General features: G+C 52.7%; 2 protein-coding genes, 1 long non-coding RNA gene and 1 other non-coding gene across 4 annotated transcripts; 1 reads left to right on the top strand and 3 right to left on the bottom strand.

Moving 5' to 3' along the window:
- Positions 1-49: 49 nt before the first annotated feature.
- On the bottom strand, positions 50-2,296 carry B4GAT1 (beta-1,4-glucuronyltransferase 1). The gene is made up of 2 exons (XM_090267442.1): positions 1,132-2,296; positions 50-888 (listed from the first exon to the last, which is right to left on the bottom strand). The coding sequence occupies exons 1-2, from the start codon at positions 2,185-2,187 to the stop codon at positions 697-699; spliced, it is 1,248 nt and encodes a 415-aa protein (XP_090123568.1). The 5' UTR covers positions 2,188-2,296; the 3' UTR covers positions 50-696.
- Positions 2,297-2,765: 469 nt separating this feature from the next.
- On the top strand, positions 2,766-2,847 carry TRNAS-GCU (transfer RNA serine (anticodon GCU)). The gene has a single exon. It is a non-coding gene; the product is annotated as a tRNA-Ser (tRNA).
- A 3,372-nt stretch (positions 2,848-6,219) lies between these two features.
- LOC150017460 (uncharacterized) lies at positions 6,220-7,423 on the bottom strand. The gene is made up of 2 exons (XR_016507403.1): positions 7,263-7,423; positions 6,220-6,665 (listed from the first exon to the last, which is right to left on the bottom strand). It is a non-coding gene; the product is annotated as an uncharacterized LOC150017460 (long non-coding RNA).
- A 34-nt stretch (positions 7,424-7,457) lies between these two features.
- On the bottom strand, positions 7,458-15,311 carry SLC29A2 (solute carrier family 29 member 2). Its single transcript, XM_090291845.1, has 13 exons — positions 15,231-15,311; positions 14,621-14,785; positions 13,893-14,309; positions 12,294-12,454; positions 11,927-12,066; positions 11,377-11,511; positions 10,672-10,769; positions 10,360-10,444; positions 9,667-9,803; positions 9,305-9,410; positions 9,128-9,213; positions 8,173-8,372; positions 7,458-7,626 (listed from the first exon to the last, which is right to left on the bottom strand). The coding sequence occupies exons 1-13, from the start codon at positions 15,309-15,311 to the stop codon at positions 7,515-7,517; spliced, it is 1,923 nt and encodes a 640-aa protein (XP_090147971.1). The 3' UTR covers positions 7,458-7,514.
- Positions 15,312-22,160: the final 6,849 nt, after the last annotated feature.

Raw genomic sequence — 22,160 nt, 5'->3', positions numbered from 1 at the left:
CCCGCGACCCCTCCGCTTGCCGGGTTCAGGAGAGTAATGGAGCCAGCTGTAGGTGTGAACACTCATTTATTTATACACTGCCATTCGTAGACAGATAACCCAGCCCAGCCCGTTCAGGGTACAGAACTAGCAGACCCTTCCCTTCTCCAGAACCCCTGAGGCCTGGGGGAACCAGGAAGTTGAGGCTTCAGTTCAAAAACTAAGAACTAAATTCAAAACCTTTATCTGATTTCCTTCCAAAAGTCCACTTTGTTAAGGACTCAGACTTCTCAGCTCTATCCCATTCATACTTTTTGCTCTCCTACTGCCTACCCATCCAAGATTGTTAATAATAACAATAACAATAATACTGTAATAATATTAATAATACTTCACATTTGTACAAAACTTACAGAATGTTTTCACATAGAGCATCTCATCGGAGCCTCCCAACAGTTCTGTGAGGTAGGTGTTCTTACCTCCCTTTTTACAGATGGAGTGACTGAGGCTCAGAGAGGGAACAGGATTTTCTCAAGGCCACACAGCTAGTTAGTGGTAAAGCTAGGACTTGATCCCAGCACCCCATATTCAAGTCCAGTGTTCCAACACCACAGCTACCACTGTAAAGTGGAGTGACATTTCTTACCCCTGTCAGTCCTGAGGGGCGGCCTAAGGAGGGGGGAGGCTGAGGCTTCTGAAACTAGGGCAGGGAAGGACTCAGCAATGACGGGGGGAGTCGGGGTACTTAGTCTTCAACTCCTGTTTAAACTGGCGGTAAAGAATCTTATTGTGCTGATTTTCAGCCTCCTTTTGGGGATGGAACTTCAAGGCTTCTTTGAAGCCTTTATGAACCAGGAAACCTTCGTTCAGCACCTCGAAATCAAATCCTGCCACGTGCAGCTCACAGGCCTGTGGAGGGAGAGACAGGTCAGCAAAGTTTGATGACATTCCTAGGGCCAAAAGTGACATCCCTAAAGCCAACTCCAGCAACCCCACTCCTCTGGGGGCATCCTGGATCTTCCACACCATCCAACCACTACTGAATATGATCCTTCCTGCCTCATTGCCCCCTTTCCATCCAGGGCCCCTCAGAGCTCCCTGACTCCACCACCCTTCCTGCCCCATTTCCCCTCCCCTCTCCCTTATGGGCACCTGGCTGATGCGATTGAAGCCGTACTGCCGAAAGCGTTCGTCGAAGGTGGGAACCTTGCCTCCAGCCACGTAGAACGGCTCCCAGGGGTCCTGCCAAGGCACCACATAGGCAGGCCTCAGCAAGGTCTCTTCAGGCAGGTTGACCCAGCGGGAGTAGTTGGTGGGTGCCTGGCAGGGCGTGCACAGCCCATAATAGAACGGGCGCACCTCGCCCACCTGATAGAGCTGTAGCAGCTCATTCTTGTTAGTGGGCATGCGGCGCGCGCGGTGGATCTCAAAGGCAGGCACCACCAGCGCTGTCCCTGCCCACTGCTTGCTCTGATCCAGCATTTCCCGAAGGCCTCTCCACAGTCCCTCGCTGGGTACCATGTCCACATCGATTACCAGGGCATAGTTGGCCCCCTCACGAGCCAGATTCCTGAGCAGGTTATTGGGGTAGGAGACATTGGTACCCAGTGCGTAATTAATCCCGGGCTGGGCCACCCTTGCTAGCTTGTCAAAGACCTCCTGGCAGGACCGCAGCAGGGCAAACTCCCCGGGCTCCCGGGGGTCGGGCACAGCGGCCTCATAGCGCGAGGGGCACACAAGGTGCATGGCGACTCTGGCGCGCATATCGGGGCAGTGGCTGCTCAGCGCATAGGTCAGCACCGTGGCCAGCTGCGCCTCCTCCTTGGTGGCCGCGAACACCGACACAGATAGCGGGCCCTCCCAGCGTTCCAACAGGCCCGACAAATGCAGCAGGTTGTCCACGCTGGCGTGCGTGGCCAGGATCACATCATTGGGGTCCATAGTGGTCTTCAGTAGGCCCCTATAGACGCGGTAGTCACCACTGATGTCCAGGACGCCTCCGGAGGCCAGCGCGGTGCGGAGCTGAGCCTTGACCTGGTCCACGGACCGGGGAGACGGAGGAAAGAACTCAAAATACTGGTCTTGCTCCTCCTGTCCGTGCAGTCCGGACAGCAGCGACAGGTAGAGTAGCTGCAGCATCGCCACCAGCATTAGCGCGGCCAGCAGCAGCTGGTAGAAGGCGCACCGGATGGCGTAGGACATCTGCATGGCTCTCGGGGCTCCGGGCGCGCGGCAGGGACCACCCGGCCACAGCCTCCGCCAGCCGCCGCAAGCCCGGATTTACCGCAGCCAGCCGAGCGCAGCCGAAGCGAGCCGAGGCGAGCCGAGCCCACTGCACAGCACCCCCGCCCCGCCCACACTGGCCGCCCGGCGCGCCAGCGCGCCCCCTGCACGCGTGGAGGAGCTACTGCACCCGCTGCCTGTGCGGCGCGCTTTGCAAACACTGGATCTGCCGGCGGCCGCACCGCCCGGTTCTCAGGGACACACAACCACTACGTTCCGGTCAGCGCGCGACCCCTCTGAGCCAAGCGCTTACTGAAATCTTGGCGCGCTCGCTCCCGACTCAGGGAGGGGAAACCGTGGCAGAGCTCAGCGGCAGCTTGGTGAGGGATGGTGCGGGTTCTGGCGGTGGCAGGAGGAAAGGAACACGCACACATACACCTTTCTTTCTATCATCTCTCCCTCCCATAGATCTTACAAAGGCTGCTTTGAAAAATGGGCATAGGGGACTCAAAGGGTGCGAAGATGAGAGATAAGAGAATTTGGAAATAGAGGGCTTTACGTGGGACGAGGTGGCCGAGTGGTTAAGGCGATGGACTGCTAATCCATTGTGCTTTGCACGCGTGGGTTCGAATCCCATCCTCGTCGGTCGCGTTTTACACAGGAGGTGCTTCTCTATTTTCTACATCGCCGGTCTGGAGCACCAGGTTGGGCACAATTTGGCCCAGCCCCGGGCCCTCTGTTCACCATGCATCTCCTCCCTCTTCAGGCTCGTTCTACTCCGTGTATGTGAACCTTCTGAGCAGCGGTTAGAGGTGTACTTTTCTTTCTCCCCAGAGGACCCAGGATTCCATGACACCTAGAAGACCAGAACTGGAATTTCGGCCAATTCCAAATTAGGGCCAATATATTAATTAGAGAAGCACCCCGTGGGAGCTCCCCCCTCCCTGTCTAAAGTAGTGGAACTTAAGGGTGTTGGTGGTGATAGCAGTGTTTGATCATTTAAATTATTACTCTATTCAGCCCAGTGATTCTCCTCCCTGTGGCAATTCTCCCAGCGGGGAGACCTTGTATCCACACCTCCTTCCCCAAGACCCAGCCCCCCCACCCCATACACAAGCAGAAAGCCTTGAATATTCTAAACCAGCCTTATACACAAGATGCTTAATAAGTGTTTGTGGAATAATTGATCCACGGATTCTTAAGAGGGAGAGGCTGTGGGGAAGGGCCTTGACTGATAAATCAATTATATGTAATAACTACTGGAGCACTATGACTCTTGGAGAGGTGCTCTAGGGCAGACTGGGGAGGACCTGGAGTGCCAGAGTTAGGTGTTTCTCCCCTACTCCACGGGCAGTAGGGAACCAAGATGGCTGCGTTGAAGACTGACCAGGAGACCTATATTCGGCAGCCCCCAGCAATAACACCTACTGAGCTTCTGCTCAGACCAGGGACTGTTAGTCATGGGAATGAGGCCTTGCAGGAGACACAGATACTGTCCTTGAAGGTGTTCATTGGTGACCTGTGCCAGAGGAGATAGGTATGCACAAATCCTTTCAGCACAGGCCTTGCAAACGAGAAGCCATTTGGGTTTGGTGCCATCTGGGTTTTCTTTGACCTGCTTAGTGTTTAAAAAGAACAATTTGAATTTCATTAGTCGTTAAGTTTGCTGGATCAGTAGGTTTGCCATAAAATCTACATTTCCAACTTCTGTTTTAAATTCTGGAAGGTCTGGCAGTTCCCAGGGCTGCGTTCCCTCAGGATGACAATTGGCCAGAGTGTAAGAGGGGCTCCCCCTTTGCAAAGTCTTCTCTTTGCCAGAGTTTCAACCCTCCACCCTCCCTGCCCACCCCGGCCCTTTGAGCATCTGTGTTTCATCTATAGTACCCACACAATACCCATTTTCAACTTCAGTTTGTGGGGGCATCTGCCCACAATACCCCTCCTTCACCCTCTGCAATGCTAGCCACACAGGAGGCATCGATTCATGTTTGTTGAGAAAATCACAGCCTTCTGAAGTGTCCCCAAGAGCTCTAGTCTAAAGGGAGACTGAAAAACAGCGACTTGTCCTTGGCAGGTGTCAAGGAAAACCACATAGAAGGGGCCAGAGGAAGGCCGAAAGCCTCTATTGTGGACAGAGACCTGGCCAGAGTGAGGGGCTGACTGTGGAGTGGGATATGAGACATTCCAAGAGCAGAGTTAAAAACCGTTAACAAGGGGTCTGCTTCCCACATGCCTTGCCCTTCTATCTGGCTGGTCCTGACTTATATAGCCTTTTATGATAAACCTGTAATCCAGTAAGAAAACGTTCCTCTGAGTGCAGTGAGCTGCTCTAGCAAGGTAATCGAGCCCCAGGGCAGGGAGTGGGTGGGTGCTGGAATCCGATTTATAGCCAGTTGGTCAGAAGCACAGGTTACATCCTGGTCTTGCCATTGGCATGTGGAACAGGAGCGGTCTTGTGGGACTGAGTCCTTGTGGAACCTGATGCTCTCTCCAGGTAGAGAGTGTCAAAACTGAGTTACATTGTAGGACACTCAGCTGGTGTCAGAGTATGGCCTGGTGTGAGGGGAAAAAGCCCACTCATCAGAACTGGTGACAGGATTTTATGTGCAGAAATACAACTGTATTTTGCGTTGATCTCGAATCCTGCAACTTTGCTGAATTCATTTATTAACTAATAGTCCTGCGTGTGTTCTTTAAAATTTTCTGTACATGTATATATTATACCATCTGTGAAACTGGGTAACTTTACTTCTTCATTACCAGTTTGGATGCCTCACATTTCTCTTTCTTGCCAAATTGTTCTGGCTACAATTTCCAGTACAAACGTGAATAAATAAAATGGTGAAAGGAGGGGTCCTCTTTTCGCTCCTGGTCTTGGGGGAAAGGCTTTCGCCTTTCACGATTAATATGACACTAGTTACAAAGTTTTCATAAGTGTTCTTTATCAGGTTGAGGAAGTTCCCATCTTTTCCTTGTTTGTTAGGTGTTTCTATCTAGAAGAAGTGTTGGGTTTTTGTCAGATGCTTTTTCTGCATCAGTTGAGATCATGTGATTTCCCCCCCTTCGTTCTATGAATGTGGTGTGTGGTGTATCACACCGGTGAATTTCTGTAGGTTGAACCACCTTACATTCTGAAAGGCCTGGCTTTGAATCCAGGCCTCTGGGTCAGCACACATGCACTTCACCACTAAGTTAAATGGCCTCTTTTCTCCTGTATCCCTCCTTCTCTCTCTAATCCCATTTAGTCCTCATCACTAGGTCCTTTATCATTTGTCCTCAACCCACTGCTCCAGCTTCATCCTCTCCCTTCTCCCTCCCTCACCCCATCCCCTGCCAGAAGTCCCCACCATTCCCTGAATATGCCACGTCCATGCCTTTCACGCTCTGGTACCTCCGCCTGGGGTGCCCTCCCCCGACTCCAGCCAGAAAACTCATATTCATCCCTCAAAGCCCAGCTGAAGGAATGCCTCCTCTGGGATGCCTGCCCTGCCCTCCCATGACATCAGTGAGCCTTCTCTGGAGCCTTAGATTACACACTTCTGCGGGGCCCTCACAAGCCCCACCACAAGTTACGTTCTGCTTCCTGTGGCCTTGGGAGTAGGGTCCACCTCTCCTTAGCTTCAGGCTCACAAGACCAGCCTGGGTCCGGCACAATGAATAGTGGTTGAAGGAATGAATCCTTGCTTGGGATCCTCCCTGTGGCTTTATTTCAGCTACCAAAGTATTGCATTGCTTCACGTCCCTCTTTGCTAGCAAAACAGCCTCTGGGAGGCTGGGGCGGGGGGCGGAGAAGACTGGTGGAGCAGAAGGCGGTCAGTATCCATGCAGCCAGGTGCTCTGCCCAGGAGTCCAGGGCTCCGTGCAGGCCACTACCCCTCGGCCGTCACAGGGATGCCCACAAATCTCTGCCCCTCTTGGGGCCTCAGCCATCCCATCTGCCAAATGGGTACAATCATCACTACCCCGTCCAGTCCATCAATAGAGCTGAAAGCACTTCAGAAAGAAAGACTCAGCGAATTCATTATACAAATGAAGAGGATTGTTATTAGACCCAGGAGCAGGGTCAGAGAAACAGCAAAAAAGGTGGAGTAAGTCTTTGGTTGGGTATCACTCCGCAAAGCGAAAGGTCACCGGTTCTATTCCTGGTCAGGGCACATGCCTTGGATGTGGGTTTGGTCCCCAAACATCGATCAGTTGCCTCTCACATGCCCCTTACTGGGGAGCTGGCCCACAAACCTGGCCTGTGCCCTGACCAGAATCAAACTGGCAACCTTTAGCTCCGTGGAAGGACACCCAACCCACTGAGCCACACCAGTCAGGACTCGCACTGACGTTTCAATCCCTCTCTTCCTCCCTCCCTGCCGCCCTCTCTCTAAAAGAAAAAAAAAGGTGGAGAAAGTGCTTAGGGCTCTGTCTTGAGCACTCAAGGAAGAGAAGCAGGAATCAGGCAGGAAGAACAGCACCTCCAAGGAGGGAGTAGGAGGGAGGTGGGGGCTGGGTCCTGGCTCTGCCACAGACCGGCCACTTCCCCCTGGGACTCAGTTTCCTCACCTGGACAGAGGGGGAGTACAATCCCTGCCTGGCTGCCTCTAAGGGCCTCCGTGCGGCTTTGTGAGAAAGTGGGCGTGGAAGAGCTTTGCAAACTGTAAAGCACAGTGCACGCACACAGGCCAGCTGTGGACCCGCACGCCCAGATGGCATCTGGAGAATGGGGACAGTGGAGTGTTGGCCACAAACACTGTTTGAGGCCCAGAGGGTCCTTGGAGCACCCTCAGCTCCCTAACACCTGTTCTCTCTCCCCACTCCCCTCAACTTCCCTGACATCCTCGTTGCTGGGGACCGAGGGGCTTGACCACGGGGTTGCCTAGTTCCTGCTCTGGGCTGGCGCCACTCTGAACCCGAGGCTGGGGCCCCGCCAGCCACACCCTCAGCAGTTGCCGCTTGTGGCCTCTGATCCCCCTGGATTAGCAGGTTTATTTAAATGCACTCCTGATGGTGAGGAAGGGCCATGGCCCTCGGCCCTCTTTTCCCAGGCTGTCACCCTTTCAGTGAGCTCTTACGTGCGTCTGTCTCTGCGTGTCAGCTCCATTCCGAGTGAGGGCTGGAACGCCTGGTGGTGAATTCTTCCTTGCAGTACCCCAAGGCACCGTCAGCCTGGGAAGGAGACAGCACTCGCCTCCTCCTGGCACCCTCAGACCAAGAGATCCCAGCCCAGCAGAGGCTTCAGCTCAGCTCGCTGTTCCTCTGTGCTGGGTCTTGGCTCCAACAGGGCAGCAAGGAGAGAGCTGTTGGGAGAGTCCTGGATGGAGCCTTCACAGCAGCGCCTTGAAGAGGAAGGACAGGGAGGCTCCGCAGGACAGCCCCAGGGCCAGGAAGAATGTCATGAGGGTCCCGGCCATCTCCCTCTCGTGTGGCAGCACCTGCCTAGAACACACATGGGTCGGAGCTCTTAGAAAATGCTGAGACAAACCTGGCCCCTGCCCTGCTCTCTGGACTTCAGTTTCCTGATGGGTGAAATGAGGCCCCCGGAGAGGGACATCTCTGGGGCCCCTGGGGTCCAATATGATAGGATTCTAGATTCAACTACCTTCCCTCTTGATAAAAGACCCCAAACTGCCCCCATCACCTCTCTGGATTCTCAAATCCACTGTCCCTAAGTAGCTCACAAATCCTGCTTTTGAGCAAAACCTCAGCTCCCCTTCAACTGATAATTTTGGTAGTAGCTGGGCCCTAATGAATGATAGTCCAACCCATTTATTTCACAGATGGGGAAACTGAGGCCCAGAGAGGCGGCCTCTCCAGCTCCTGGTCTGGGGGCTGGCCCAGCAGTTTAGGCCTGACCCGACAGGGTGGCTTAGAGACAGCTGGGGCCAGGCTGGGCAGGGCAGGATGAACCCTCCCTTGCTGGCTGCCCCCCTCAAAGAGCTAACCCGCTTCCCCATTCCCAGGCCCTCCCAGCCGTCCCCAGACCTGGGTGCCAGGCACATGGTGAGGGACACCAGGTAACCATTGGACACAGCAAAGAGCAGCATGAAGGTGATGAAGTAGGCATCCTGCGGGAAGAGGATGGGCAGCCGGGACCTCTCTGGCACGTGGCACAGCATGAAGAGCGGAATGAACAGGACGCGCAGGCAGACCAGCAGGGGCAGCAGCCGGCTGTCCTGGTCCGGCTGTGGCAGAAGCTGCGGTCAGGGTGGTCCCTGGGAGCAGGATCTCTGCTCCAGTGGTACCCAAGATAGACTCATCGCTCCCTTCCCTTGAGCTTCCCTATGTGAGCCAGTGACAACCCAGCCCTTGGGCCTCTGGAGAGCAGGGGCTGGCTGGGCTGAGGCCACCCAGCCATCAAGGACCGGCCTGGGGCTGGCCCCTGCCTCTCCTGACCTCCAGCTGTGGTCTCGCCATGGCAGAACTGGAAGAGGCCTTAGACAGCATCTTTGGTTTTCAAACTCGGTTCCTCCGAACAGCCCTGGGGGCTCCGCAAACCCCTCTGGGGTGGATGGGGTTCTGAAGCGGGGTTGGGGGCTGGGGATCCACGCCCCACCCTGCTTGGATCAGGGCAGCTCCTCTTTGATCTACTTTATTTGTTTTGTCTTCTTAAAAGATTTCATTTAATAAAGCAGCATCTTGGCTCAAAGCAATCCAAACACTTGGAATCTTGTCCCCCCCACCCCGCCTCCTGTGGTGCAGGAACCTTCACAGAACAGTCTCTGACCACCGAGGACTGGGCCCCGGGCTGGATGCTGAGGACACCGGTCAGCTGGACATAGCTTCTGGGGCTTGTGATCACTGCCACCTGGCGGGCTGTCCCATTGCCAGACCCAGACCAGTTGAACTGTCGGGAAGTCACCTGTCTGGGCTCTTTCACACCCTCTGATCCCCAACGGCTTCCGAAAGCCATCAGGTCACCCAGCCCACGTGTGCTCACCCACAGGAAGTAAGAGGTCAGGCTCCGTCCCAGCCAGTCCATGATGTTGAAGAGAAGGAAGCAGCAGATAGGGTTGAAGAACTGACCTGGGAGAGAGAGGGGGCTGGTCCCGACTCCCCTCCTCGTCCTCTCCCCTTCACTCCCCTGCCTGGCCCCCTTCTGATTCCCAACACTCACTCCACTTCCCAGGACTGGTGGAGCTGGTCACCATGGCCGTGATGGCGGGGAAGACGGATAGGGTGACTGTGAAGACCAACACAAGGCACAGCGCCATCAGCCAGATCTGGGAGCCGAAGGCAGGGGTGTGAGCAGGTGGGGCAGACCTGGGGCCCCTCACTCAGCCCCAACCTTCCTGTGAAAGCCCTGGCCTGGGAGCAGGACACCTAGGGCCTGGCTCGACTGTGTCCCTGACCCACTATGACTCTGTCACCTTGGGGTGGACAATGCCCCATTCCATTCTGAGTCTTTGTGGGGGTGCTGCAGAGAGCAGCCCTCTCTTCCCCGGGGGATGGTGTTTGGGGGTTGTATTCAAGCCAAACCTTTCGGAGGACAATGAAAACCAAAGGTTCTCCTGGCTTCTGGGGTTCCTCTGGCTCCAGCTCTGGCTCCTTCTCAGGGTCAAGATCCAGAGTCAAGGCTGCCTTCTGAGGGCTGTTGGGAATCCCATTCTTCTCATCTGGGGCAAGAGGGTAGGGCAGGGTCGTGCCTGTGACCCTTGCCTGTGACAGGGAGATTCCCGGCAATTAAAACAAACGACTCTCCTTCAGCTCAGGGTTCAGGCAAAGAAAAATGACAACAGAAACATGCTGAGCTGCTATTTATTAAGCACAGACACGTGTCAGGCGGATTAAGCATCTGAAGTGGAATATGTAACTGCCATTGCTCTACAAAAAAGAACTGGAGGCTCAGAGGGGTTAAGTGGCTTGCCTAAGGTCACACAGCTTGGATGTTGTGAAGCCAGGATTCAAACTCAGATGCACCTGGATCCAAAACTTGCATACCTGAAGTTTTACTGCCTCCCCATTTTATAGAGGAGGAAACCAAGGCCCAAAGGGCAACAGGGGTGACTTTAATCCCACTGACTTCTGTTCCTGATCTTCCTTCTGCCTCTGCTCACACAAGGCTACTAGGGGTGAGGGCTCTAGTTGGGGACAGAGAGGAAATGCTTCCCTGTGGTGGTGACTCTAGGTCCCTCTGGGTCCCCACCTCCCCCAGGAGGGTCCCGGGCTCACCAGACTGGAGGAGCTCAGCTTTGGTCTCCAGTTCCTGACCTTGGGCCAGCGATGGTTTCTTGGCCAGGTAGTAGCGAGCAAACTCCTGCAGAAGGAAAGCATTGGTCCTGCCTGGCTTGGTGGAGATGTCTGGATCCCTCCACACCCTGTTGGCTTAGAGGCTGGGGTCCTCCAGTGGCTGACTCCTTTGGGGATCAGAACTGGGCCCAGGTCCCCTCCACCTCCCTTGGCCTCTCCTGGGGCCTCAGACTCAGGTCTGGGCTCTATCTGCAGTGCTCTGAAGTGTAGCCTCGAGCCCAGCGCCAAGCTCACCAGGTGGGGCAGGCTCAGGTAGCACACAATGGAGATGAGGATGCCCACGCAGGGTGTGATGAAGTACCCCAGGGCAGAGGTCTGGGCGTCCACGCCACCTGTGCAGAGACCCCAGCTGCAGGGGGGCGGTGGCTGGTCCCGCGGGCTCCCTCAGGGCCAACAACTCTGGTCCCACCTCCCATTATGACCTCCTCAGCTTCACCTCCCGGCCTCTTCCACTCCTCCCTCTGACTGACAAACTCGGGAATCTTGCACCCCTCCCTATATGCCATTTTTTCAAGCACCTACTATGTGCTCGTTATTATCACATGCTCCTTACAATCTGAGGATGGAGCTATAATAATCACTTTGGCGAGGAGCTGGGGAAATTGACACAGGTTCCGTGCCTTGCCCAATGCCCCCCAACTAGGGGGCAGTACAACTGGGATTTGCACACAAGTCTATCTGGATCCCAAGCCTGTTCCTCTTTCCTTCAACCTCAACCTGCTGCTACTACATACCAGTGTTGGCCTCAGGAATCCCGCCCCTGACCCCCAGTTCCTCTAATTGTCACCCAGTCACTCACTGTAGAACCTGAGTCCTGCTCCCTACCCCAAGCCCAGTCCCCAGCTTCCCATCACCCCATCACCTCCGCTCCATCCATAACCCAAGGCATCTCACTCCAGGCACTCTCCCTACCCCCGCAGGGCTCCAGAGTCTACTCACTGGCCATGGACATGACCATGGCAAGGGCAGCGAAGATCCCAGCCAGGCCCTGGCCGCTGAGGAAGAGGGTGCTGTAGGTGGGAGGCATGGTGCCCAGCTGCCCGAAGAGGCTGCCCTGCAGAACTGCACAGAAAGCTGTGGAGGGACAAGAATGGGCACTGCCACTCAATCAGGCAGGCCTCAGGGCTCCCTAGAGGAGGTGTCAGCAAGATGCACAGAGGACTCTGGGTGATGCTGGCAGGCTCAAGGCTCCTGGCATTCTGGTGTAACAACCCCCTCCGCCCCAGTTCACGTCTCTTCTGAGGTGCATCCACAGGCCACAGGCCTGCAGGTCTAGGGGCCAGGAGGCCAGCTCTTAGGTCACCGTGTAGGGCCTGGCACAAATGACTTTGCCTCTCTCTCAGGGCCTCTGTTTCCCGTCCGGGGTATGGACACTGCTGCTGCTGTCTTCCCTTTTTGGGTGCACTGGGCCCTCTCAGTTACCAAAAAGAGGCTGGGCTGAAGCCCTGGGTCGGCTGTGCAGGGAGGTGGGGAGGGCAGCGGCACTCACAGTTGATGAACCAGACAGAGGCCATGGTGATGGAGAAGAAAGGCCCAGGGCTCATGTCCACCTTGACCAACGCCGCCGTCAGGGCGAAGAGCAGCAGGATGGCCAGCAGGCTGCCCAGAATCCGCACCACCTCAGGGATGCTGCTCATAAGGGGGGGCAAGGTGGGCATTGGCTGGGCCCAGGCTGGGCAAGAGGCTCAGCCCGGGGCCGACGGGGGGTGGGGGGGCGCGGAGGGGGGGAGGGTGCAGGGGGAGTGGAGAAAGGGTGGGAGCTCTTCCCTGGACCCAGATGGAGCTGCCTCAGCAGGGGTGGGGACAGGGACCACAGAGGATGGCCGGGGAGGGAGCCCAGCGGGCAGGCCTCTCACCACTGGTACAGGAAGGAGTTGAGAAGTGTGAAGAGCAGCAGCGGCAGCTGGGACAGCAGCGTCACCCAGTTGTTGAAGTTGAAGGCGTCTGCAGGGCCATTGTGGTTGGCGCCCAAGGTCCCGGTGGTGCCGTTGGGCCCCGCCAGCCGCCCCTGGAAGTACTGCCAGGGTGTTGGGAGAGGGGGGACAGGGTCACCATACAATATACCCTCCGGAACACCTCAGCCTCCTCTCCGTGCACCCCCACCTGGGATGGCTCAGTTATTGTCTGTGGAGACTGTCTCTGTTTGTCCTTGGACTGTCCCCAGCACCTGGCACACAGTTGGAGCTCAGTGAATGTGCACTGAATTGAACGGCAGACATCTGGGACAGAGCCCAAGCCCTAAGGACCCCCAGCCGAGGCCTTGCCCCATCTTCAGACCACCCTCCTCTTCGGTGCCCTGGCTCCAGCCCCCACTCCAACTCCTGCAGCGGCTTCCAGAACCCTACTTATTGAGCTCTGCGTCAGGCCAGGCCTAGTGCTGACCAACTGGATCCTCTCTGGAGCACACACCCTGCTTAACCTCCCCGCCACTGCCCCCATCCGCCCGCCCCGCCTCACCGGCCCGTGGCTCCCTATGGCCTGCAAGGCAAAGCCTTCAGGTTTTAGAGCAGCATTTGGGGCCCTTCAGGATCAGACCCCAGACTCCCTTTTGTGCCCCATCCCCTGCTTTGTCCCACTAAGCTCCAGGCACCCCTTTCTCTGAACAGGCTGGCGCTCCCCTGCCTCCGTGCTTTGGCGAGGCTGCCATATCTGCCTGGAACGCTCTTCCTTCTTCCTGCCACCCCGCAAAATGCTTTATTCCCTTTCTCCCAAGTTCCAAATCACCTCCTCTCTGAAGCAGAAGGAATCGTTCCTTCTCCTGGGACCCACAGGACTCTACTCCAAGCCTGGATGCCAGAGATCATATTACATTATTAATTGCTCTTTGATGCCCATCTTGCTTTCAAGACCAAGGGCTGATTCGGTTTTGGGTCTCCAGGGCCCAGCAGAGAGCCGGGCACTGAAGAGCATCTGGAAAGCTGTGCTGAATACATATGAATAACCCAGTCCCGGAGAGAACACAAGCCCTCCGTGTCTGCCTTCCCGCAAGGGCACATAAGCTCCTAGAAGATGGAGCCTTCTTCCTTGTTGAACCTCCTCCCATATGGCAGTGCCTTAAGGGCCTGGCCCACGGTAGGTGCCTCTTAACTCTTTGTTGGTTGAATGGCTATAGTTTGTACTATTTCAGACAAAACCAAAGGCTTTGGGGTAAGCCAGTTTTGGAGTGACTAGCCCAAGAACAAGGACGCACAGAGGTGGTGGTTCCACAGGCTCCCTGAGCTGGTGGCCTTGCCCCTCTAGGACCCGGGCGTCCCCTAAAGCTGGGCTTTCCTAGACCCGAAAGAGGCACCTTCCCTCTCAGAGGCTTCATGCTTCAGCAGACACACGGGCATAACGGCGAGTCAAAGGCCGCGTGGTAGAGACAGGCCTCGTACGCCTCGGGTGGGTCCCAGGTGGCCGGAGGGACCATGATGGTGGCGTGGCCGTGGGGCTACCACTCTGGCCGCAAGTCTCACCGGGATGGCGGTGATGAAGAAGTTCCATGGAAGGAGAGTGCCCAGCCCAAGGATAAAGAAGCTGATCCCAACCAGGTGGTAGCTGTGGGGATCAATCAGAAGGTCACCCCGAGGACGCACGCTGCTCCTCGGCCGCCCCTCCGGTCCCCCGCCCGGGAGCGGACTACAGGCCCCATTGCCCCCGCGCAGGCAGCGCAGGCAGGCGGCTGATGGGAACTGTAGTTCCGCCCGGCCAGCTCTGATCCCTGGGGAGCCCCAAGGAGCCGGCTCTGCGCTGCCCACGACCACCCGGATTTCCTTACGCACCCAACTCGGTCCCCAACTTGCCTGTCCTGCGGGGTGTCTCCTCGCGCCATGGCAGTCCAGCGGGATGAGCCCGGGCGGGAGGGCAGTGGGGTGCCGCACCTGCACCTGCACCTGCGCGGACAGTGTGGGGGTGGGGGGTGGGATCCGGTGTCTCGGAAAGGGGAGGAGACAGGCGGCGGTGCAGGAGGGAGTCGCAGGTCAATTTCGCAGGGTCTCAGCCTCCAGCGGCTCGGACCTCGGCTCCGCCCCCGGGGCGGGGACAGACGGGCGCACCGCCCCTCCCAGCCTCTGGGTCGGGGACTCCCCACGCGGGCGTGGGACCCGGGCCCTGCGGCTTCCCACGCTGCCCAGGGCAGCAGAGGGGCTTAGGGGCGTGGAACCCGGCCCCTGCGGGCGGGGTGAGGCAGCTAGCGCCCCCTAACGTGGGAGCCCACGGAGGGGCCGGCTCGCCGAGCCCCGGACCAGCGCGTCACCCGAGCGGGGCTGGCGCCTGGGGAAGCCGGAGAGGCCCTCTGTCGCCAGCGGTCCTGCGCCGAGAGGGCTGCCTCGGGAGGCCGAGAAGAGGGCCGGGTGCCGGCGCTGGCGGTCTGGAAGACGGACGAACAGGCGCACAGTGCAGGGAGGCGTCCCGTTAAGCGACGGCTGCGAGGACAGGGTGGCCCCGAGGTGCGCCCAGGCTCCTTTCCCAGCCTTCCTTGTGCTCTTTCCACCACTGCCACTACAGAGGGGGACATACTTACTCTCAGCGGTCCCTGCCTCGCATCACATACATTAACATGCACCCACCGCCCTTTTTTTTTTTTTTCTTCTTTTTTTTTTTCTGTGAAAAACTTTGGAAAGATTACAGGCCCTTGTAATTTTGAGATTAATTTGCTCAAACTCATACAATTTACGATGGGTTTGTTTTCTCTGCAATCACCGTGCATATAAAGGATGTTGAAGTGAGAGCCTCTAAATCACAAATTATTTTCATAAGTAATGGAATTTTATGGCCATTCCTAAGTTCCTTGTGTATTTTTTTCTCCAGCCTACTGTGAGTCTGTGAGCAAAGACGATGCTTGCCTGGTTCAGTGTTTTGTTACTGCAAACATCTAGCGCCCCAGCCTGGTCCATAGCGGGTGCTTGATAAGTGCTTGGTGAATAAATGCATCGCAGTGACATACAGGAGATTTTAGGGAGAACGGAGATGACGTTCAATTACAGTGAAAGAGAAAGTTACTCTCTTCTCAGTCTGCCTTCAAGCCCTCAGAATATCAAGGGAGAAAATCTCAATTCAGGGCTAACATGTTTCTGTCCCTAACAAACAGCTGGCTTCAGGGCTTCTACTGACAGTTTTATCTAAATAGAAATGAATACCTTTTATGTTTCTTCTATTTTTATAGTTGCTTCATTGTTAGGATTCTTCATGCTAGTTTCCTATTTATGATAATGGTACACTCTTCTTTGAAAAATAAAATTATATATAGTTTAATAAATAAATTTATTTAACTTAAATACAATTAAATATAATTAAATTTAAAAATACGCTTACTAAAGTCCTGGCCTGGTCTAGCTCAGTGGTTTAGAGCATTGTCCCTATACACCAAGGTTGCAGGTTCGACCCCCAAGCAAAGCACGGCAGGTACAAGAATCAACCAATGGTTGCTGGGGAGAGAGAGTATAAGGGGACTAATTGGTAATGGGAAAAAAAATACAATAAAGATTAAATTTTAAAAAAGAATCAACCAATGAATGCATAAATAACTGGAACAACAGATTGATGTTTCTCTTTCTCACCCTTTCTATCTCTCTTAAATCAGTTTTTAAAAAAGAAAAAATACTTTTACTAGAGATAAACACAAATTAAATGTAAACAAATTAAAACATACATTTGTTAAAATGAAACAACTTTTTAGAGCTTATTTAAATTTGAAAATCATTTTGTTTATAAACGTAACAGAAATTAAAAATGGTTCATGAAAAATGATTTTTTAAAGAAAATCAGGTGAATGGCGGTGCATGGCAGAACAGGTGGGCACAGCCGTGGCAAAGCTTCAAAGGTAGGGTGTGAGGAGCCGAGGCTGGAGGAGCCTAGCCTTTGTTGAGACCGTGCACCAGGAGGATTGAGGACATTTCTGGGAGAGAACAGCCTGTACCAACACCAGGGACAGTGAACGCTGACATATTCTGGGACATACAAATCTATCCCTTTGGCAGGTGTGGTGGGAGGAAGGGGCAGAAGCTTGGTGACAGCTGGGCTGGCTATGACAGGCCCAAGGGTTGAGTAAGGAGTTTGGATTTCATTTTAAAGGCAAGGTCCTCAACTAAATCAGACTCGGTCACCCTTTTAACAACAAATATTTTGTTACTATCCTGCCGCGAAATTAATAGATAATAAAAACCTACCTCTACACATAAAATTAACGTCAACATAATAAATAGTGTGTGTTTGAGTACGTGAACTCTCAAGCAAGTGAAGCAGCTGGATGCTGCCCACCCTCTTTACGGAGCCTCAGTGAATGCAAACGCGCCCATGATACAGGCGAGGGGCAGACCAGCTGGCTGCTCCAAGGCCACTAGTCCACTATTGAAGATGTGACCGAGCCTCGGCAAAGTTCCAAACCAAACAGAGTGCAGCTGTCCCTCTACATAGCTAGTAGCTGCGTGGCTGAAAAACGCAGCATAGAGTCGTTGTCGTCGTTGGCAGCCGTCCGTCTCGAGAGACGATGGTGTAGCTTCTTAAGAGTCTATCTGCACCGCCGAGAATGGCTGTGCAGTCCGACTCGGGAGTGACACGGTATCTGTCTCCTCCCATGTTGAATCGACATCTTGCGATGACGCTGGAGTGTCCTCTCCAGCAAAGCTGAAGCTACAGAGCCTGGGCAGGGTGATATGGAGGGTCTGCTGTTGCCCATGCAGCAGACCCCCCCTCTCTTCGCAGCTGAAGGGTCCAAGGGAAAGACGGAGTCAATACAGCATAGAGTCAGGCCTTACAAATAATATGTTGTGTCCATATGTAAAGTGGGGTTGGGATCTAGGCTCATAGAATTACCAGCATGTTTTTTTAAATAGATAGAATAATAGATTTTCTTTTTAGCACAGTTTTAAATTTACAGAATAGTTGAGCAGAGTGCAGAGAGTCCTGTATACTCACACCCACCCACCCCGTTCCTGTCACAGGCCACATACCAATGTCTGCATTAACCATGGACTGCATATGAGAGCGTGTCTATGGATCAAGGGTTCTCAGCCTCAGCACTGTTGACATTTTGCCAGATAACCCTTTGTTGTGGGGCTGTCCTGTGCATCGCAGGATGTTTAGCAGCACCCTAGACCACTCCCAACCGATGCCAGTAACACCTGGAGCCTTAGACCTGTTGCAGAAATGCACATTTCTGTAGGTGGCTCATGTTTTTTCCGTGCCCTATTATGCATCCAATTTCTCTCCCCTCTCTGCTTTTCTCCTTCCATTTTATGTGAGGTAGTATTTCTCTACCAGGGGTGATTTTGACCTACAGGAAATACTTCATACTGTCTGAAGACATTTTTGGTCATCACGCTTAAAGAGGTGCTACTGTCACCTAGTGGGTAGAGACCAGGGTTGCTACTAAACATCCTGCTGTGCACAGAAAAGTCCCCCAACGGAGAATTATCAGGCCCTGAATGTCAACAGTGCCAAGGCTGAGAAAGCCTGAGAGAGGGCATGTTGATGGTGGCTCATATTTTAGTCTATAAATTGCAGGGTGTCAGGACGGAATTGGGACCAAACTGAAGGATGATGAACAACACCCAGAAATGGATGTGATGACAGATGGAACAGTTATTACCGTCCCCTTTGCAGGAGGGAGTGCATTCTTGCACGTTTGCACACAAGAGAGACCCATTAAGTCCGGGAATGTGGTTGTCGACGTGGTGCCGGGATGTCTGAGGACCGGAAGAGGACGCATAAGTGTGAAGTAGCTGGGCGGAGGAGTGGCAGGCGTGGTGAACTGGCTCCCTCCACTTCTCACCCCACCTCTTGCTCGTGTGCTTTCCTGCACTTTGGAGGCTGGAAAGGGAAACACTCCATTTCCTGGGCTTGCCTGTAGCCTGGGCTCTGTGTGATTTCAGTCCTGCTGGCCACGTGCACCACATGAGGCCTGACCACAGAGCTGGGTCATGGTCATGCGTGTGGGCAGCGCTGAAGTACCTGCGTGCTGGGCATGGTGGTCTCTGGAGCCAGCACTTCTGGTACTGACTTCCTATCCACAGGTGCCAGACCAAGATTCCCACGACCAACACACTCAACGGCAGCCTCCCAATGCTTAGCCAAAGTGGTGTAATGCCAGAGGCAGCACGTGGGACAGAGGATTCTCTGCCCCCTGTCATGTCCAGGGTGGGGGGAATTCTGCAGGGATGTTTTGAATGTCATTCCTGAAATCCCAGTTGAAATCCCATGTCCCTGGTCCTTCCAATTATTCTATAAACACAAAAACCCTTCACAGAATCCCTCAATGTTTAAAACAAGAAGAGTGGCTTCTGCATTGAAACACTGACGGACAAAACTATAAATCATATCCACAATATAGAAAGGGGGTCCTTCCTACTTATCAATAAGGAAAATAAAAAACCGAGCCAAAGACATGAACAAGTAGTCCAGAAGGAAAGTCGTGAATGGTCTATAAACGTGAAAAAATGTTCAACCTCCTCAGTATTCAGGGAGACAGGATCGGGGAGCCCATAAGTCACCCTTGTACGCCCAGCAGACTGACAGCCTTGACATTGCCAGGTACTGGCCAGGTTACAAGGCAGCCCTCACACAGTGTCCGCAGCAACTTGGGAGTTATTACTGAAATGGGACTTTGATTCCCGACAGCCCAAAGCCTCTCTCCTAAGTAGCCCTGAGGCAGCATCTCCCAGCCCTCCTTCCACAATGATGCACACGGAAACCCCACAAAATGTTAGCACATTGGATCAAAGGAGGAGGTGAGGCCCTGGATACAGGAGGCCCCAGCCAGCCACCCCCAGAACTGTAAAGAGCAGTACCCTAGTACACCCGTCTGCACGCCCCCAGAGCTGAAAAGAGCGGTACCCTAGCACACTCGTGTGCACGCCCGTCTGCACGCCCATCGGTAGCACTCTCAGAAACCTTTGCACGCGTGCATTAGAAGACGCAGACGTGAATGTCCAGAGCAGCTGTGTTCACGATGGAAGAAAACTGGAGAGCACCCAGGTGTCTAGCCACAGTCGAATATATCAACAAAGTGGGGCATATTCACATAATAATAGAGGCCAGAGAGTGGACACGCATGAAAGGCAGCCACTCACAATGTGCCGACGCGCCCCGGTAACCGACGGATTGTCTCGCAGCTCCGGTCAGCCTGTCTCTGCCCCGCTTTGTGACGAAGGAGCGGCATGCTGGGCACGCTGAGCCTTATTGGCAGAGACACTAGTTGGGCCCTGCAGGGGAACAGGCTTGTCTTTCTGTTCTGGTGCTTTTATTCTCCCTTCTGCCACAACGCAGCCAGCAGATGTCTTCCCAGGGGTGAGCGCCAGCAGCTGGCGGCCCCTCGGTGAAATTCTCCGCCTCTCAGCGGATCGCAGCGCCCACCGCCCGCCACAGTGAGGTCTGGATTTCAGCCTTGGTTGGGGGAGGGCACTTCCCAGTTATTCCTTCCTTGTAGACTCTTCTCAGCCCCAGAGGTTGTAGTCTCTTCTGCTTTGTTCCCTTAGTAGTTAAGTCCTGTTTACTTATGAGTAATTCTTTATATTAAATTTTTTCTGTATAAATTACTGGTGTGGTTTCTATTTCCTGATTCACACCCCCCCCCAAAATTATTGAATAAAAAAGCAAGTTGTAGAAAAATACATAGTATTTTTAATTATATAAAATTCAAAAGCAGGCAAAAGCAAGAGAATGAATTAGAAAAACGCAGAGTACTGGCTGTGAGTGGAGTGGGAGGTGATATGATTGGGAAATTGTAAAATTTAACTTCTTACATGGGGTTGTGAGTACACAGAAATCCAGTTTACTACGAGTCTTTAAATTGCTTGCACTGTTATTGTTGTATATGATTTATTTTGTAGTAAAATTCTGAAGAAGTAATAGAATTCTAAGAGCAGCTTTGTGCTAAGTCAGGAAACTTACATGAAATGGACAAATTTGTAAAACATATAATTTAGATAACAATTTCAAGAAGAAATAGAAAACTTGAATAGTCTTACACCATTAAAGAAATTGAATCAGTCAGTGATTTAAAATATTCCCACAAAGAACAGATTTAGCCCAAATAATCTGCAGAGGCAGATTACTCCAGCTTTTTTTTTAAAGATTTAAAAAAAAATAACTTATTTATTTGTTTATTTATTTTTAGAGAGAGGGGAAAGGAGAAAGAGAGAAACATCACTGTGTGGTTGCCTCTCACTTGCGCCCCCAACTGGGGACCTGACATGCAACCTAGTCATGTGTCCTTACTGGGAATCAAACCAGCAACACTTGGCTGGCAAGCCAACACTCTATCCACTGAGCCACAGCAGCCAGAGCTTTCCATTCTTAAGCTCTTCTGAGATACACAATATTACAGATTGCTCTCCAACTCATTTTATAATTCGGGTTTAACCTCAATACCAACACTAGCCAAGAACAGTACAAGAAATAAAAAATTAGATGCCAACCTGACTTATGAACATAAGTGCAAAATTTTAAAGAAAAATATTAATAAACTGGGATAGAGACACATATAAAAATATAAATTTGGATCAAGTTGAGTCTGTCCCTGGAATGCAAGGATAGTGTGAGGGTTTTTTTGACACTTCTACCATTTAGCAGTGAGGGTCTATGTGCCTTCCCTTCAAATCTGGGTGGATTCTGACTGTTATGATCATAAAATAGATCAGAAATGACTATGTGTCAGTTACCTTTCCTTAAAAGGATGTCAGCTTCCACAGCTAATCTCTTGAAATGCTTGCTCTGAACATGGCCTGAGCTGCCATAGTAAGAATTCCAGCTCTCCTAGGGGAGAGGGCATGTAGGGAAGGAGTGTGCCCAGTTGAGCTCAGTCTCCCAACTACACCCTCCAAGGTGCCAGGAGTGTGGATAGAGCCATCTTGGACTCTGCAGACCAGACCACTCATTAGATCAGCGGTTCTCAACCTGTGGGTCGCGACCCCTTTGGGGGTCGAATGACCCTTTCACAGGGGTCGCCTAAGACCATCGGAAAACACATATATAATGACATATTGTTTTTGTGATTAATCACTGTGCTTTAATTATGTTCAATTTGTAACAATGAAAATATATCCTGAATATCAGATATTTACATTACGATTCGTAACAGTAGCAAAATTACAGTTATGAAGTAGCAACGAAAATAATTTTATGGTTGTGGGTCACCACGCATGAGGAACTGTATTAAAGGGTCGCAGCATTAGGAAGGTTGAGAACCACTGCATTAGATGAACACCTTCAAGTGATGCTGAGTGACACATGGAACAGAAGATTCAGTCACCTGAGCCCTACCCAGACTCCCAACCCACAAAATCACGAGCTATAAGGAAATCATAATTGTTTTATGCTATGAGCTTTGGAGTCACTTGTTAGGCAGCAATGGATAACCAGAACAGGTGGTTTAAGAATAGACTATATTTAAAGGTAATTTATTGTATTAATGAATCAAAAGAGAAAATTCTCAAGATCAGGTCAACAAATACAGAAAATGCACTTGATAAAATTCAACATACACTCATGATTTTTTAAAAAGACTCTTAGCAAACTAGAGTTGAAGGAGAGCTTTCTTAATTTGCTGTCTACCAAGACTACAGCAAACGAAACTAACGGCAAGATGTTGGAAGTTCTCACTTCAAAGTCAGGAACAAGAGTGCTACTGTTGTTACGTCAATCCAACATCGTACTGAGCTAGTGAAGCGAGAGACAAAAAAGAGATAAAAGAACATACAATGAAAGGGAAGAAACAAAACCATCATTCACAGGTACTGATGATTGTC

Source organism: Furipterus horrens, unplaced genomic scaffold (assembly GCF_987537825.1).
Source record: "Furipterus horrens unplaced genomic scaffold, mFurHor1.1.pri manual_scaffold_2, whole genome shotgun sequence".
Classification (NCBI taxonomy): domain Eukaryota; kingdom Metazoa; phylum Chordata; class Mammalia; order Chiroptera; family Furipteridae; genus Furipterus; species Furipterus horrens.
Note: the sequence above shows the minus strand (reverse complement) of the source record. Positions and strands in the feature narration are given on the sequence as shown.